Source organism: Gorilla gorilla, chromosome 1 (genome assembly GCF_029281585.2).
Source record: "Gorilla gorilla gorilla isolate KB3781 chromosome 1, NHGRI_mGorGor1-v2.1_pri, whole genome shotgun sequence".
Classification (NCBI taxonomy): domain Eukaryota; kingdom Metazoa; phylum Chordata; class Mammalia; order Primates; family Hominidae; genus Gorilla; species Gorilla gorilla.
Genome location: NC_073224.2, coordinates 100,041,883 through 100,060,641, shown reverse-complemented (window position 1 = coordinate 100,060,641; position 18,759 = coordinate 100,041,883). Strand labels below are relative to the sequence as shown.

Genomic DNA, 18,759 nt, shown 5'->3' with positions numbered 1-18,759 from the left:
CCAGGCTCCAGGGTAAGGTGTGTTCCTGGATGTGCACCCCGATCCTGGTGAGGGAGATCACCTCCTCCCTCTTACGTCACATTTATTTCAACTCTTAGATGCTTATTATTAGACCTGCAGCCTCGCTTCTTTCTGGCTTGCAGCCCAATTTCGTACGGGTCCCTTGGGCCCTTGCTCTTTTTGGGATGTTTTGTTCTAATTCCCAGTCCCAGCCGACTGGGAAGCTTCACCAGTTCATTTACAGATCACTTTGCCTTTAAGCAATTTCCCCCAATCCGCCAGCTTCCCAGACTCCCTTTCGTTCCCGACATCACTTGCAGTTTCTAAGAGCATCATATCTCCCAGAAATCTTAGTGGCCAAGGGGCTACCCTAGGGAACTTCAAGTACCGAAATGCTCTCCTATCCTTCTCAGTGACTGCCGTGGTGACCGGTGGGGCTTGTAGTCACCTCGGAATTGTTAGGCGACGAAAAAAACTACTCACCCCAGGTGTCCCTGCGTCAGAGGCGGGTTTCTCTCCTGTCTCCCTTTGCTCGCCCCTAAATCCTTCCTCGGACTCCAACTCCCGCCGTGCCTTGCGCTGAGATCCCTGCGGCAAAGAACCAGGCTGTGTCCAAAGTGTTCTCTGGAAGTTGTAGTTCCTATATTGGTGAGGCAAGGAGGAGGCGGAGTGACTCGGCGGCCATTAGCTGTGTGTAGTTGCCCGGGACTAGGAGCTTAAGTGAAGAGGTACGCCTTGTTCGGTGGAAATCAGCCGTAGCCATGAGTTTCTGCCGGGGCTAGTCCTAGAGTACGGAGCAGGTGGACTTTTCGGTTCCCCGCCCCGCCAGGTGGCGGGGCCTACTAGGCCTCCGGACATCCCCGGTCTCAAGTAGGCCTCATCTGCCGGCAAGGGCGCCCCAAACGCGGGAGGCGCCATGTCGCTGGTTGCTTACGCCAGCAGCGATGAGAGCGAGCCGGATGAGGCCGAGCCCGAGCCGGAGGAAGAGGAGGCGGTGGCTCCTACATCTGGGCCCGCTTTAGGGGGCTTGTTCGCTTCTCTCCCTGCGCCCAAGGGTCCGGCCTTGCTGCCTCCGCCCCCTCAGATGCTGGCGCCAGCCTTTCCCCCGCCGCTGTTGCTTCCCCCACCCACCGGAGACCCCAGGCTTCAGCCTCCTCCCCCCTTGCCCTTCGGCCTGGGAGGCTTCCCCCCACCTCCAGGCGTGAGCCCGGCTGAAGCGGCGGGAGTTGGGGAGGGACTGGGATTGGGGTTGCCCTCGCCCCGAGGCCCTGGCCTCAATCTGCCCCCTCCAATTGGCGGTGCCGGTCCCCCGCTGGGGCTTCCCAAGCCAAAGAAGAGGAAAGAGCCCGTGAAGATCGCGGCGCCGGAGTTGCATAAGGGAGATGTGAGTATCCGGGGAAGGCACCCCCAAACTGTCCATCGGGTTTGAGTCGGCTGTAGGAGGGACATGTGGAGATTTCAGAACTCCTTCCTACAAACGCATCCGTGGATTCAAGGCCACTGGAATCCTCTTATAATGCGATTAATTGAGCTGAAGTTGGTCAACTTCGGGGAGTTTGGGTGTTTGCCCATGTGGGTTTCCTGAAGCTGGGCTTGCCTGCAGAAGGCCACATGTCATCATCACCTGGTACTGACAGGCCTAGGGACACTTGGATCCGCTCCCCCTCTTTGCATCTTCACTTTAGTCCGGCTTTTTCCCCTTTCCTCCTACTGAGAACAGGATGAAATCTGGCACCTGAAGAATGACAGGAGACAGGGCTCCTGAACCTTTGCCGAACATCTGGGACAAATCTTTTCCTTGCCTCTGAACTCAAAAGCATCAAGCCTGGAGGAAAATGATAGCAATCTTGGATTCTATTTTTGAGGGGAGTTAGAGGAGAAATCGAATATTTGTTTAGTGCAGATCATTTGCCGTTCATTGGTCCTTTCTTTGAATTATTACAGAGCTCTGGGAGGTAACATACTATTGTTTTACAGATGAGAAACAGGTGTCCAGCATGCACGATTTTACCTGGTAAAAGGGCAGAGTGAAGATTAAGATTAAGGTTCAGTCTCTCTGAACCTCAGATCTGTGCCTCATATTCATCATTTAGCTATGGTCAAAGCTAGGTGAGTTAGGATGCTTGGGTACTGTTTCTAGAGGAGGCAGCGAGTCTTACCTGTTTCTATATGTGACAGTGGAAAAATACAAGGCTCCTGGAGTGAGGGCTTTGGAGATAAAGGAGAGATTAAGCCTGGGAGCAGGAACTGCTTAGAATTACTTACCGGAGAGAAATTTATTGCCCTTGCTTTTCTTCAGACTCCCAGCTCTGCCTAGGAGCCATTTCCATTCTTTGAACTTGCTGTTCCTTAAATTTCTTCTCTCAGATATCCTAATGTTCTCTCCCTCACCTCACTTGGCCTAAAAGGCCTGTTTTCGGTGAGGACTTCCCTAGCCTACTATGTATTTAAATTGCAACCTCCTATCACCTCCTCCTCCCCATTGCTCTTTGTTTTATTTTTCTCCATTGCACTTAACATCATCTGTCCTCCCACTAGTATATAAACTCCATGAAGGCAGGGATGAAAAAAAAAATTCACTGCTATAACCCTAGTACTTAAAACAGTGCCTGGCACATACTGAATACTCCCATGGATATTTTGTGAGTGAAAGAACTCCAATATGGATTCTTCATGGAAGGAGTTTCCAGAGTTTCCCTCCCAATCTTGTTCGAAACTTTCTTCCTTTTTTTTTTTTTTTTTTTGAGACGGAGTCTCCCTCTGTCGCCCAGGCTGGAGTGCAGTGGCACGATCTCTGCTCACTGCAAGCTCCGCCTCCTGGGTTCACGCCATTCTCCTGCCTCAGCCTCTCTTGTAGCTGGGACTACAGGCGCCCGCCGCCACGCCTGGCTAATTTTTTTGTGTTTTTAGTAGAGACGGGGTTTCACCATGTTAGCCAGGATGGTCTCGATCTCCTGACCTCGTGATCCGCCCGCCTCAGCCTCCCAAAGTGCTGGAATTACAGGCGTGAGCCACAGCACCCGGCCACTTTCTTCCATTTTATTTCCCCCTTCTTTCACACCTGAGAGTCTCTCATCCTAAGTCTAGGATCCAAAAAAAAAAGCCTTTTATTGCTCCATGGAAACTTACCTTGGCTTTGATTTAACCTGGAACAAGGAAAGATCCCTGAATGAGACAAATAAAAACAGTCTACACGGGCATGGAAAGCTCATTTCTAGCTCTGTGAAGGTAGCATTATAGAAAGTTGGGAGAGGCTGTAGAATCTGCCATTTGGGTTGGCTGAGGTGGCAGAAAACTCTGAAGACTAACACTCCCTCCTTTGTAAGCATTCACTAAATTTCTGAGGTGAACAGTAACATGGCTAATTAAAGTCCTAGCCCTTGCTGGTTGAGTTTCCCATTTTTGTTCTGTTCAAGTTGGTCTTTTTGTTCTCGGAACACATAATTCCTGCAGAAAGGTAGCCTAAGAATGTTCAAGATGGTCAGGTGAGGGTAACCTTTGTCTTTATTTATCTTTTGAGATGTAGTTTCGCTCCTGTTGCCCAGGCTGGAGTGCAATGGCACAATCTTGGCTCACCGCAACCTCCGCTTCCAGGGTTCAAGCGATTCTCCTGCATCAGCCTCCCGAGTAGCTGGGATTACAGGCATGTGCCACCACGCCCAGCTAATTTTGTATTTTTGGTAGAGACTGGGGTTTCTGCATGTTGGTCAGGCGGGTCTTGAACTCCTGACCTCAGGTGATCTGACCACCTTGGCCTCCCAAAGTGCTGGGATTACAGGCGTGAGCCACCATGCCAGCCAACCATTGTCTTTAAAAGAGCTGTGCCCCCTCCAGATGTAAGCCCCTCCAGTTCTGAGCTCTATGTCTTACACTTAGGCTCTTAGTACGCATTTGAAAGAATGAATTAGGTTTCCTTAAGTAAATAATTTCCCTTTAGAGTTTGGTGCTGAAGTAGAAGTAATTAGAAGTAATTAACTCTCAACCATTTCGTTCAATTGATATTGAGCTCTTTCTTTGTACCTGGAACTAAGAATGTACAGTAGTGAACATGATAGCCCCAGCCCGAAAGGAGCTTATGATCTGCTGGAGAAAACACAGAAGGAAATAGATTTTAGGACAAGGCAGAGAAGGACCGTGATAAGCTGGTGCCATTGGAGTATACCTAGTGGGCATTAGTCCAGTCTTGGGAGGTTGGGGAGCCCTCTCGGGGGAGATGTCTAAGCAGAGATAAGGCTGAAGAAAGGGTAGTATGGGAGCAGCACAGCAGAGGAAACAATGTATAAAAGCTTGGAGGACAGATAGGGACAGTGCTTTCAGGGAACCTCAGGTGAGTAAAGCACAGTGGCTGGAGCATTTGAGAGGGTGGGGAGTGCTGAGAGAATGGGGCTAGAGAGAGAGAGGCTGAGGCCAGATAATGGGCCTTGGATGCCATGCTAGGGTCTTTCTACCTCATTTTGGGGTTGTGAAGACCCCTTAAAGGCAAGAATTCTCTGATCACAGAGTGGTGAGAACCTTGGAGGGAGCAAGACTGGCAGAATGTGAGAGGCTGGTGGCCTGGATGATGAACTAGGGGATGGAGAGAACTGGAGCATTGAGGTATATTTAGGAGGGGGAGGTGATAAGACTGGAGGATTGATTAGATGTTACACTAAGGAGAGGATTCAAGATTGACCCCCACTGCATTTGCCTCAGGCAGCTGGGGGGTGGTGTTGCCATTTATTGAGGGAATACGGGAGGCAGAGCAGATTGGGGGTTAGTTAGATTTCATTTGTTGCAAGTGTTAGAAGCCAACTCAAGCTAGTTTAAATGTTTTTTTTCCTTCTTTTTTAAATAAATAGAGACGTTGTCTCGCTACATTGCCCAGGCTGGTCTTGAACTCTTGAGCTCAAGCAGCCCTCCTGCCTTGGCCTCTCAAAGTACTGGGATTACAGATGTGAGCCACCACGCCTAGCCTTAAATGGTAATGCATCATATATATACTGTGGTACCTCAGAAGGGACCTGCATCAGGAACCTGAGATCTGTTGGGGATCTCTACACAGCTGTTCTTTGCACATCTGATTCATGTTTTAAAAAATTTGTTTTATTTTTAAATTTTAATTAATTAATTTATTTATTTGTTTTGAGACCAGATTATGAGACTGGTCAATTTTTGTATTTTTAGTAGAGATGGGGTTTCACCATGTTGCCAAGGCTGGTCTCAAACTCCTGGGCTCAACTGATCTGCCTGCCTCAGCCTCCCAAAGTGCTGGGATTACAGGCGTGAGCCACTGCTTCTGGCCTTGATTCATTATTTCTCTGCGGATTGGCTTCTTAACCTTTGTTGTAGGTGAAGGATGGCCACCCACACCTTGGTTTTGATTTCTTTCCTTTTAGAGATCAGTCCAGATTGAACTATGATGGTAGTCTCAATTCTGGTTTTCCTGGAGTGAGAATTTGGTTGATTTGATTTGGGTCATATTATCCAATCATCTGCAGTCAGCGTAGTACCAAATTCTCCCTCCAGGCGTATTCCAAAATTAAATTCAGTCAGCTTTTGATTTTTGTGAGGAATTAGGAATGATCCATAGAATGGATAATCGTCCTTTCTTTTTCCCTTCTTGCTGTGACCCAAGCTACATTGGTTGATTTCATAGGCTCAGGGGAGGCAGACTTCTCCTAGCATATGAAAAACCAAAATCAGAAGAATAAGTCTGCTGGAAGAGTTTTCTATCATTTATAAAGTGTATTCCAAAGCACACAGAAATTTCAGGGTTATCTGGATTAGTATTTACCACCACTTTCAGATTGTTTACCCAGATAGTAGAAAATTTGAAGCTCTGAGACAGATTTCACTAATTTTTGTCACTTCTAGTAACCAAATAAGAATTGCCTGCAGTGGATTTAGCTAAGTTTTAGCCCTAGCTAAAGGGAAGGGAGAGTGTGCTTATCTGTGTGGGGCACCTGCTTAATGTCTGACACTGTGCTGGGCACTTACTTTAGTTTATAAAGAAGAAAACAGGAGTTTAGAGAACAGAAGTGATTTGCCTGAAAACACAGTTTGTGAGTAGCTGCAATTGTATTTGAACCTGGATGAGATTTGTTGTGTTTATCGGGGTGTCTATGGAAAACATGGAAGAGCCTGGGGCAGCTAGAAAGCAGAAAGCAATACAAATGAGGAGTGCAAAAATGGGAGTGAAAACGGTATCCTAGCAGCAGGTACTTGAGACTTAACAGTAAAAAAGGGTTGATGAATGTAGCAAATGGGGATAATAGTAGTAATGATTAGGGTTTGGAGCCCCGGGGTGTGGTGCTTAGGGGGCGTCTGTTCTTGGGTTCTTATTTCCTCCTTGGCTTTTAGTCCTGGAAGCTAGTGATTGCTTTTTGGAGAGGGAGTGTCTCAGAGCCAGAGCCTGGGAAGATAAGAGAGAGGCTGCCGTGGGGAATGAGGCTCTGATAGATTAGCAGATCCCACTGGACCTAGCTTAATGGAAAATGTCTGTTTCCGTTCTTGCTCAGCAGTCTCGGGGTATGTGTATCTTGTCACTCTTGGCAGCTGGAGCAGAGAGGACAGTGGTGGCCATTGAGGCTCAGGTTCTCATGAGGCCAAGAAGAAATACAATACTTTCTTACTAACAGACTCAACAGTTTGTGCCTCAAAACCAATGTGTGCCTATTGTGGCCCGGGACACTCTCAGCCCTGGACGCTCCGGTGTTTCTAGCATTGTCCTTCTTTCTTGATCTAATGGCACAGACCCACTCAGATGGCCATTTGCTGGTCTTTAGCACTCTCTAGAAGTTGACTCCACAACCTCCATTTAATATACTCTTGAGGAAAACAGTTTGGCAGTTCCTCAAAAGGTTAAACAAACAGAATGATGATCCACCAATTTCACTCCTAGGTGAAAAGAATCAAAAGTGGAGATTCAAACAGATACTTGTACACCAGTGTTCATAGTAGCAATACTCCCAGTAGCCAAAGGTGGCAACAACCCAAGTGTTCATCCACAAATGAATAGGTAAAATGTGGTATGTGCACACGTTAGGATATTATTCAACCTTAAAAAGGAATGAAATTCCGATACGTGCTACAACATGGATAGACCTTGAAGACATTATGCTAAGTAAAGTAAGCCAGTCGCAAAAGGACAAATATTTTATAGTTACGCTTATATGAGGTATCCAGAAAAGTCAAATTCATAGAGATGGAAAGTGGAATAGCAGTTACCAGGGGCTGGGGGGAGGTGGGGATAAAGAGTTACTGTTTAATGGGTGCGGAGTTTCTTTCTTTCTTTTTTTGAGTCACCTTTTTTTTTTTTTTTTTTTTTTTTTGAGACAGAGTCTCTCTCTGTCGCCCAGGCTGGAGTGCAGTGGCTCGATCTTGGCTCACTGCAACCTCCGCCTCCCGGGTTCAAGCAATTCTCCTGCCTCAGCCTTCTGAGTAGCTGGGATTAAGGCGCCCGCCACTACACCCAGCTAATTTTTGTACCTTTAGTAGAGACGGGGTTTTACCATATTGGTCAGGCTGGTCTCCAACCCCTGACCTCGTGATCCGCCCGTCTCAGGCTCCCAAAGTGCTGGGATTACAGGCATGAGCCACTGCGCCCGGCCCTTTTTCTTTTCTTTTTTCTTTCTTTTTTTTTTTTTTTAATGAAACAGGGTCTCAGTCTGTTGCCCAGGCTGGAATGTTGTGTCTCGATTATGGCTTACTGCAGCCTCTACCTCCTGGGCTCAAGCAACCCTGCTGCCTCAGTCTCCCCAGTAGCTGGGACTACAGTAATGTGCCACTGTACCTGGCTATGTTTTTAAACAATTTTTTTGCTGGGCATGGTGGCTCACGCCTGTAAACCCCGCACTTTGGGAGGCCGAGGCTGGTGGATCACGAGGTCAAGAGTTCAAGACCAGCCTGGCCAAGATGGTGAAACCCCATCTCTACTAAAAATATAAAAATTAGCTGGGCGTGGTGGCGCATACCTGTAATCCCAGCTACTTGGGAAGCTGAGGCAGAGAATTGCTTGAACCCGGAAGGCAGAGGTTGCAGTGAGCCAAGATCGCGCCACTGCCCTCCAGCCTGGGTGACAGAGCAAGACTCCGTCTCAAAAAAAAAAAAAAAAAGGCCGGGTGCGGTGGCTCATGCCTGTAATCCCAGCACTTTGGGAGACCCAGGCGGGCGGATCACAAGGTCAGGAGATCGAGAGCATCCTGGCTAACACGGTGAAACCCCATCTCTACTAAAAATACAAAAAATTAGCTGAGCGTGGTGGCGGGTGCCTGTAGTCCCAGCTACTCAGGAGGCTGAGGCAGGAGAATGGTGTGAACCCGGGAGGTGGAGCTTGCAGTGAGCCGAGATTGCGCCACTGCACTCCAGCCTGGGCGACAGAGGGAGGCTCTGTCTCAAAAAAAAAATTGTTTTTGTGTGGAGATGGGGGTCTTACTATGTTATCCGGGCTGGCCTCAAACCCCTGGGCTCAAGTGATCCACCTGCCTCATTTTTCTTTCGTTTTTTTTTTGGGAGACAGGGTCCTGCTCTGTTGCCCAGCCTGGAGTGTAGTGGCACAATCTTAGCTTACTTCAGCCTTGGCCTCCTTGGCTCAAGCAATCCTCCCACCTCAGCCTTCTGAGTAGCTGGGATTACAGGCACATGGCCGATTAAAATTTTTTTTTTTTTGAGACAGAGTCTCGCTCTGTCGCCCAGGCTGGAGTGCAGTGGCACAATCTCAGCTCACTGCAACCTCTGCCTCCCGGGTTCAAGCGATTCTCCTGCCTCAGGCTCCCGAGTAGCTGGGACTACCGGCACCCGCCACCACCCCCGGCTAATTTTTGTATTTTTAGTAGAGATGGGGTTTCACCATATTGGCCAGGCTGGTCTCGAACTCCTGATCTTGTGATCTGCCCACCTCGGCCTCCCAAAGTGCTGGGATCACAGGCATGAGCCACCGCACCCGGCTAATTTTTAAAATTTTTTGGTAGAGATGAGGTCTCTCTACAGTGCCCAGACTTGTCTCAAAACTCCTGGGCTCAAGCAGTCCTCCCATCTGGGCCTCCCCAAATGCTGGGATTATAGGGGTGAACCACTGTGCCTGGCCATCCCCGCCTTGCCTCATTTTTGAAGTTGTCATTTTAGTGTTCTGTTTCAGGGAGTCTGTCATTTATGGTGTGTCATGAGATGATTCATAATAGGGGTCAGTAGAAGTTTTATATAAGATGTTCGGGCTGGGTGTGCAGTGGCTCATGCCTGCAATCCCAACACTTTGGGAGGCCAAGGCAGGTGGATTGCTTGAGGACAGGAGTTTGAGATCAGCCTGGGCAACAGAGTGAGACCCTGCCTTTTATCTCTACAAAAAAATTTTAAAAATAAAATAGCTGAGCATGGTGGGCAAGTGCCTGTAGTCCCAGCTACCTGGGAGGCTGAGGCAGGAAGATAGCTTGAGCCCAGGAGTTTGAGGTTACAGTGAGCTGTAATTGCACCACTCTACTCCAGCCTGGGCACAACAGAGCAAGACCATGTCTCAAGGGAAAAAGATGTTCAAAGAGAAGAATGATTGTGAGTAGCCATAGCAATCCTCTAAATCTAGAAATAATAGACTGTTCCGAAGTCTTTATAGAGGTTTTTTTGTGTGTGTGTGCTTTTAAACTATAAACTCAGGTTGTCAGTATAATGGAAACAATCTGTGACATTTACAGAGAAATTGAATTTTCTTTCCACAGTGGATCTGGCCTTCAATTCTATTAGCTGTGGGGCAGTTTGCCTACTACAGTCTTACAGTAGCCACTTTTTGTTTTTCAAAGGATCTGAAAAATAAGAATATGCTTGTATAGTTTTATAAATGTAATCATCTTAAATTTGGATAAAATTTGTTTATTTCAGATTATTGCCATTGGACCTGTTGCCTAGGATGTCAAAGTTTAAACGTATTTGGGGAATCCATGAAAACCTTATATACCCCATAGTGAGGTTGTTCTGTGTGGTCTGCCAGAAAGGAGATAAGTCTTCATGGTCAAAAGACGAGAGATGGTGAGGAGTCTGTAAGGAGCAATGAGAGTTAGTTTAGAACAGAAAGAAAAGGTAGAAAATGCTTAGGTGCCAGGTGCTTAAGTCTTTTCTTGGGTGAGTTTGATATCTTGGCAAACCAGAGAAAATAATAATTTTTGAACTTTGTTTAGAATTTTAGTTTGTATCATTTTCACTGGCAGTAGCTCCTGTGGTTGTGACATGGGTAAATACTATTTGCACCTTAGGCTTGGGGAAGTTAAATAGCGGGATCCCTTAGCCAGTGAGGGGCAGGGCTGAGACTCAAACCAGTGCTTCTGATTTTGTGCCTCATGCTCTCTCAGCTATGTCGTGTGGGATCTAGTGAGTGTGAATCTCAGACCTGGACAGCAGACAGCTCAGAGTGGTGTTACCGCAAAAGCACGGGCACTGGAACTGGTTCTGATCCTGGTTCTGCCCCATCCTATTTTATCTCTCTGAGCCTTACTTTCTTTACCATAAAGTTGAGATAATAATAATGCCTACTTTGAAATGTTATTATAAGGATTAAATGAAAAATGAGTAAATTGCCTGATACATAGGAAGCACTTGGTGGATGGTTGTCCCTTCCTTTGCCACCCTTTCCTTTATCCCCCACATTTAGATACTAAGATGGATTTCCCTTACGGGTTAAAAAAAAAAAACATATTTGGCAGCAGTTAGTAATTAAATTCATTGTGTACTGACTACTGGGAGGAAGTATTCAACTATAAGAAATACTCTTTGCTGTCAGAGTAAAGGCAAGAATATATCTGAAAAATGTAATGTTTACAGAGTAGGCACAAATGAACCTGAGTTAATATGATGCCATCCTAAGCAAATGAGTGATGTAGGGACACCTAGTGAAAAGGAGCAAGGTGAGATTCATCAGAGAGACTTCTCAGGAGTTTCGAGTCAGGAAGTAGAGAATGCAGATTGATAACAGAATGAGAGGTGGCAGTGATATGGGAGGGGTGGGAGTGACAAGGGGAAGGACTTACATGAAAGGAAGCACAAATACAAACAGGAGGTTCTTTAAGGGGATTCAACATTTTTATTGTAAGTTGACATTTATCATTGTATCTATAGGATACAAGATGATGTTAAGATTTATGAATACTGTAGAATAATTAAATCAAACTAACATAGCTATCACTTCAAATGCCTATTTTTTTTGTGGTGAGAACATTTGAAATTCACTCTCAGCAATTTTGAAATGTATAATACACTATTATTAACTATATTCACCATGCTGTGCAATAGATCTCAAAAAAACCCTCAGACTTATTCTTCCTGTCTGAGATTTTGTGCCCTTTTACCATCGTCTCCTCAGTGGTAACCACCATTGTACTCTCTGCTTCTATGAAGTATCTTCTTTTAGATTCTACATGTAAGTGAGAACATGTGCTATTTGTCTACTTTGTCTGCTTGGCTTATTTCTCTCAGCATAACGTTCTCCAGTTCTATCCATGCTGCTGCAAATGACAGAATTTCCTTTTTTAAGGCTGAATATTATTCCATTGTGTATAAATACCATGTTTTCTTTATCCATTCATCTGTTGATGGACACTTAGGTTGCTTCCATAACTTGGCTACTGTGAATAATGCTACAGTGAACATGGGAGTGCAGACACCTCTTTGGCAAACTGATTTCAAATCTTTTGGGTAAACACCTAGAGAAATGGAATTACTGGATCATATAGTAATTCTTTTTTTTTTTTTTTTTTTGAGGCAGGGTCTCACTCTGTTGCCCAGGCTGGAGTGCAGTGGCATAATCACAGCTCACTGCAGCCTCGACTTCTTGGGTTTAAGTGATCCTTCCACCTCAGCCCCCCCGAGTATCTGGGACTACAGGTGTGCGCCACCACACTCAGCTAATTTTTGTATTTTTTGTGGAGACAGAGTTTCACCATATTGCCCAGGCTGTCATATGGCAATTTTTTTTTAGATGGAGTTTTGCTCTTGTTGCCCAGGCTGGAGTGCAATGGTGCAATCTCGGCTCACTGCAACCTCTTCCTCCTGGGTTCAAGCGATTCTCCTACCTTAGCCTCCCGAGTAGCTGGGATTATAGGCGCCTGCCACCATGCCTGGCTAATTTTTATATTTTTAGTAGAGACGGGCTTTTATCATATTGGTCAGGCTGGTCTGGAACTCCTGACCTCAGGTGTTCCCCCACCTCAGCCTCCCAAAGTGCTGGGATTACAGGCATGAGCCACCACGCCCGGCCGGGTAATGTATATATATATATATATATATATATATATATATATATATATTTTTTTTTTTTTTTTTTTTTTTTTTTTCTCCTGAGATAGGGTCTTATTCTGTCACCCAGGCTGGAGTGCAGTGGCATGATTTTGGCTCACTGTAACTTCCACCTCCCAGGCTCAAGCGATCCTCTCATCTCAGCCTCCCTAGTAGTTAGGACTGCAGGTGTGCCACCACCATGCCCAGCTAATTTTTAATTTAAAAAATTTTAAAATTTGTATTATTTTAATTATTATTATTATCATCATTATTGAGACCAAGTCTTGCTCTATCACCCAGGCTGGAGTGTAGTGGTGCAAGCTCAGCGCTCACTGTAACCTCCGCCTCCTAGGTTCAAGCAATTCTCCTGCCTCAGCCTCCTGAGTAACTGGGACTACAGGCAAAGGTGCCCGCCATCATGCCCAGCTAATTTTTGTATTTTTCGTAGAGACGAGGTTTCACCGTGTTGGCCAGGCTGGTCTCGAACTCCTGACCTCAAGTGACCTGTCTTCCTTGGCCTCCCAAAGTGCTGGAATGACAGGTGTAAGCCACCGGACTGGGCCTATTTAAAATTTTTATTTATTTCTGTTTTGTAAAAAATTTCTGAGTGAGGTTCCTCTTTTATTTTCTATTTCATCTTCTTTTTTTTAAATATTAGAGGTGGCGGCGGGGGGTCTCACTATGTTGACCAGGCTGGTCTTGAACTCCTGGCCTCAAGTGATTCTCCAATTTTGGAGTGCTAGGAAGTGCTCCCAAAGTGCTAGGATTACAGGTGTGAGCCACCATGCCTGGTCTATTTTTTTTTTTTGAGACAGAGTCTGCTCTGTTACCCAGGCTGGAGTACAGTGGCACAATCTCAGCTCACTGCAACCTCCGCCTCCTGGATTCAAGCAATTCTTGTACCTCAGCCTCCCGAGAGGCGTGCACCACCACGCCTGGCTAACTTTTGTATTTTTATTTATTTATTTATTTTGAGATGGAGTTTCACTCTGTCGCCTGGGCTGGAGTGCAGTGGCGTGATCTTGGCTCACTGCAACCTCTGCCTCCCAGATTTCAAGCGATTCTCCTGCCTCAGCCTCCCGAGTAGCTGGGATTACAGGCATGTGCCACCACACCCGGCTAATCTTTTATATTTTTAGTAGAGACGGGGTTTTACCATGTTGTCTTGGCTGGTCTCAAACTCCTGGGCTCAAGCAATCCTCCTGCCTTGGCCTCCCAAAGTGCTGGGATTACAGGTGTGAGCCACTGCGCCACACTGTCATATGGTAAATTCTATTGTTAATTTTTTAAAAATTTATTTAAAAATTTTTTTTAATTTTAGGATTTATTTTTATTTTAAATTTTATTATTTTTATTTATTTTTAGTATTTGAGACAAGGTCTTACTCTGTCGCCCAGGGTGGAATGCAGTGACATGATCACAGCTTGCTGCAGCCTTGACCTCCTAGGCTCAGGTGACCCACCTCAGCCTTCCGAGTAGCTGGGACTACAGGGGTGTACCACCACGCCTGACTAAATTTATATTTTTAGTTTTTTTAAGGCACCTCTATATGGTTTTCCGTAATGGTAGTACTAATTGAGGGGATGTTTGAACCACACTTGGTGCTCTTATCTTATACTGCCTTTTATTTTTATTTTATTTTATTTTTTGAGACAGAGTCTTGCTCTGTCACCCAGACTGGATTGCAAGATCTTGGCTCATTGCAACCTCTGCTTCCGCGGTTCAAGCATTTTTCCTGCCTCAGCCTCCCGAGTAGCTGGGGATTACAGGCGCCCACCACCATGCCCAGCTAATTTTTATATTTTTAGTAGAGATAAGGTTTCACCATGCTGGCCAGGATGGTCTCAAACTCCTGACCTCAGGTGATCTGCCTGTCTTGGCCTCTCAAAGTACTGAGTTATAGGTGTGAGCCACTGCGCCCGGCCTTATATTGCCTTTTATTACAGTGATTTGGGTACTTATTCTTTTTACTGGATTGTAAGTTCTTTGAGGGCAGGTACTTTTTTCATATCATGGCACACACACGGGATCTTTGAAGCACACTGCGGGAAATGGTCCAGACTGAGACTAGTGGTCTAGGACTCTAGCTGGCCAAGCCCTGCCTGGGACACTGGTTAGGAAATGCTGTGTTCAGTACTTAGCACACTGTCTTGAATATAATAGGTAATTATGATTGAAAGATACTTGGAAGAGATAAATTCAAAAAGGAACTTGTGAGATATGAGAGCGAGTATAGAACAGCAGAGGATTTGAGTTCTCACAGAATCTTGGAGATGAATGGGATCTGAGATTCTTGCCTAATTGCCTTTTTATTTGCAGATATCCAAACCAAGGCCCTGGGAACAAATGGAAAGCTTTAAGGTTCATGGCTGGGGGAATAATTTTTTAAAATAAAAATGTTAAAGCTTGCTATTCATATGCCTTGCGGCTCTCCTTGACTTGAAGGTGCCAAGGAACTGAGATAGAGCTAAAAGTTTAGCTATTTTTCAGCATGAGAGCTTGTCTTAGAAGCAATCCTGATGAGTCAGAAGGATAACACAGATGACCTCCTGTCTTGCCCCAGATCCTCATGGTCATCATTTGCCTGCTTTCTTCCTGGACATGAACAACTGTGTCAGACAATAGATCATACTTGGAGAAGGAATGGATTTCTCCAATGGCTTTGACCTTTAATGCCTCATAGAAGAGTAGCTAACACACCACTCAATCCCACTGGAGTTCCCCAGCCTTGTGGTTATGTAGTCTATATAAGTGGTTTTAAAAGTGAAGCTGAGATTGGGTGAGATTGTGGGCCAATTCCTATTCATCTTCTAGTGGACAGAATTATAGGAAGAAGAATGGGTATAGCTTTTTCTTTCCACCAAGGACCAAATGGGAGGAAATAGTCTTAATTTAACAGAAAAGAAATTGATGCCAAAAAGGCTGTGCAACAGGTCTGAGAGGGCAGGGGAATTGAGTAATCAAGGGAGGCTAAGGCATACCCTGATTTCTCTGAAGCTGTTTGAGATCAGGAAGGGAGCTGTGTTGTTTGACTGGGCCTGGGGTGAGTGTACCTCTGTACAGAGGTGGGGCACAGACAAGATGGCCATTGTTGTCCAACCCTTCATATGTGCTATATTTAATGTGTTTCCTTTACTGTCCTAGAACAGTGAGGCCTTACTTCATTTCTTTTTCTCTTAGTCAGATTCTGAGGAAGATGAACCCACAAAGAAGAAAACTATCCTTCAGGTAAGCATTGTGATATAAACCATTTTTTTTCTCTTCCTGTATTATTTCCTCAAAGACAGGACTTACAGTATCCAGCAGTTTTCAGATTAGGTTTAGAGCAAACACAGATATTTGAGGACTATTTAGGTTCGGCTTTGTTTTTCTTTAGAACTTCAGACCTTGTGCATCTCTACCCTCTCCACTCTATTCCTGGCTTTAACATGCTGGTATTACCTTTCCTGGAAGACAGGCAATGGTAGGGAGATGAATTGTAACTCAATTCAGTTCATTACGTATAGTGTAAAAGGATTATTTAGGGAGGGTAGAATAAGTGGATTAGTCAAAATGATGTTAAAATTGTCTGTCTTCTTCCTGTCTCATTTTTAACCTGGAAAATAAGCACTTAAATAGCACTTACTGTGTACCAGGCACTGTTCTAAGTGCTTTACTAGCATTTAATTGATTTCATCCTCATGATAGTGCCTAAGCCATAGTGTTATCATCCCTGTTTTACATATGAGGAAACTGAGGAACTTGCCCAAGATCAGGCAACTAGTGTGGGCAGAGCTGGGATTCAGACTCAGGCAATCTGACAATATATATATATATATTTTTTTGAGATGGAGTTTCGCTCTTGTTGCCCAGGCTGGAGTGCAATGGTGCAATCTTGGCTCACCGCATCCTCCTCCTCCCAGTTCAAGTGATTCTCCTGCCTTAGCCTTCCGAGTAGCTGGGTTTACAGGCATGCGCCACCACACCCGGCTAATTTTGTATTTTAAGTAGAGATGGGGTTTCTCCATGTTGGTCAGGCTGGTCTCAAACTCCCGACCTCAGGTGATCCGCCCACCTCGGCCTCTCCAAAGTGCTGGGATTACAGGTGTGAGCCACCGCGCCTGGCCAGTCTGACTGTTGAGTCCAAGCTCTTAACTGCTGCACTTAGCTCCTTGTAATTGAAACCAGAAGTCCTCAACAAGACAGTGCTAGTAGATGATTTCCCTGCTGTTTGCTTCTGTTTCCCCTCATCTCAGTATCATTATCCTGGCCCCCAGAAGTTTCTTCCCATTCCTTCCACACTTGGTGATTTATACATTCTAACCTCATGTTGATCATATGTCTCAGGGAAAAGCAGAAGTGGTCCTGCTTTTATAAAGTGGCTGTCTTGCCTGGCACGGTGGCTCATGCCTGTAATCCCAACACTGGGAGGCCCAGGCGGGCAGATCACCTGAGGTCAGGAGTTTGAGACCAGCCTGGCCAACATGGTGAAACCCTGTCTCTACTAAAAATACGAAAATTAGCCGGGCGTGGTGACAGGTGCCTATAGTCCCAGCTACTCGGGAGGCTGAGGCAGGAGAATCGCTTGAACCCGTGAGGTGGAAGTTGCGGTGAGCTGAGATCGTGCCACTGCACTCCAGCGTTGGCAACAGAGGAAGACTCAGTCAAAAAAAACATAAAAAAATAAATAAAAATAAAATAAAATAAAAAATAAAAAAATAAAATAGTGGCTGTCTTGTGATTCAAGTATATGATACAAAGCTGCCCCTTCTCCTGACTCAGTTAAAGTTGCTTCCACCTCTGAGCAGTTTTAGAAGGACGTAGTTGTGTGGAAGTTAGAAAGATAACTGGCAAGGCTGATGTTTGTATTTATTTAATTTTTTTTTTGGGGGGGGGGATGGAGTCTCGCTCTACCGCCCAGGCTGGAGTGCAGTGGCGCGATCTCGGCTCACTGCAAGCTCCGCCTCCTGGGTTCATGCCATTCTCCTGCCTCAGCCTCCAGAGTAGCTGGGACTACAGGCACCCGCCACCATGCCCGGCTAATTTTTTTGTATTTTTAGTAGAGATGGGGTTTCACCGTGTTAGCCAGGATGGTCTCGATCTCCTGACCTCGTGATCTGCCCGTCTCGGCCTCCCAAAGTACTGAAATTATAGGCGTGAGCCACCGCGCCCGGCCCTGGTGTTTGTATTTATAGTAGATGAAAAAGGAGTCATGCAAGATGTTGGCGTGCTGAGACTGAGCAAAGGCAGTCCTGTTACCAGGATAGCTTCCTGGAGGAGGTGGACTGGCTCAGAAGGCACCCCCACTGTAAGACTGAAGACTGTAAAGAACAATCTTTCAGGTGGTAGGAAGAAATGAGCAGATAGAGGAATTCTGAGCTCTTAAGGCAGAATGGGGACTTAGGACTGCAAAATGTTGTAGCCATGACCCCAGATATGTGACAAGTCAGACACTTCAAAGGTAGCCTGAGGGTGTGCTCCGCCCTGTACCTCAGTGTGGTTCCTATGAACCGGAGCCTCTGGGCGCTTCCAGGCTGGACCAAATCTGTGAACACACACACAGCAAGAAGAGCCCAGTCTCCACATGAGCAGTTCTGTGTGGCTTGACTCAAATGTCTTACTCACTCTGGGCATTTCTTGGCTGAGAAGGCTGGAGTACACTAGTACTCTAAGACAGTGACACAGTGACCTTATTCCATTCTCCTTTTCCAATTGGCATTTCCCTTAGCTCTACAGTTAGGCCAAACGGGCCTTTTAGCACAGAGAAAGCAGAATCTGAGAGATTCTTTTGGGTAATAGGAACTCTGGATGGGCTGGGCCAGTGAGCTTACAGATCAAAAGTTAAATGCTTGACTCTGGCATTAACAAGCTAATATGCCACATCTATAGGGCTTTCCTTGGGTAGGGTAGGGGACTTTCTTCAGATTAAAAAAATACAGCATATATATATATATATATATGTATATATATACTCATTTCTGGCTGACAAAACTACCTCTGTATGTATGATGGCACTAAACATAATAAAATTACATATTTTTGTAAAAAGCAGTAGTGTCTTAGATTAGGGAAATTTGCAAGCTGAGTAAGTCTGAAAAGAACTGAAGATGATCTTATAAAAACCCTTTCAGTCAGCTAATGTAGGATTCTATGGTCTTAAGTAAAAAATATCCTTAGGCCAGGCGCTGTGGCTCATGCCTGTAATCCCAGCACTTTGGGAGGCTGAGGTGGGTGGATCATAAGGTCAGGTGTTGAAGACCAGCCTGGCCAAGATGGTAAAACCCCGTCTCTACTAAAAATACAAAAATTAGCCAGGCATGCGTGGTGGTGGGCACCTATAATCCCAGCTACTCGGGAGGCTGAGGCAGAGAATTGCTTGAACCTGGGAGGCGGAGGTTGCAGTGAGCCAAGATCATGTCACTGCACTCCAGCCTGGGCAATAGAGCGAGACTCTGACCAAAAAAAAAAAAATACCCTTAGCACTTAAGTCCTAAGGGAGCTGCCCCACCCAAGCTGAGGCTTCAGGTTCCTATCTAAGGGGGGAAA

General features: G+C 45.7%; 1 protein-coding gene across 3 annotated transcripts in view; it reads left to right on the top strand.

Annotated features, from left to right (window-relative positions):
- Positions 1-330: 330 nt before the first annotated feature.
- The window catches only part of PRCC (proline rich mitotic checkpoint control factor), a 33,619-nt gene continuing 15,190 nt past the window's right edge, over positions 331-18,759 (top strand). The window contains exons 1-2 of one of the 3 annotated variants that reach the window (XM_004026983.5): positions 331-1,384; positions 15,415-15,462. In XM_004026983.5, the coding sequence (XP_004027032.1) occupies positions 917-1,384; positions 15,415-15,462 (516 nt within the window). In that variant the 5' untranslated portion in view covers positions 331-916. The remainder of the gene's footprint in view (positions 1,385-15,414; positions 15,463-18,759) is intronic. The other 2 variants (XM_063693958.1, XM_055362256.2) reach the window with 2 other exon arrangements.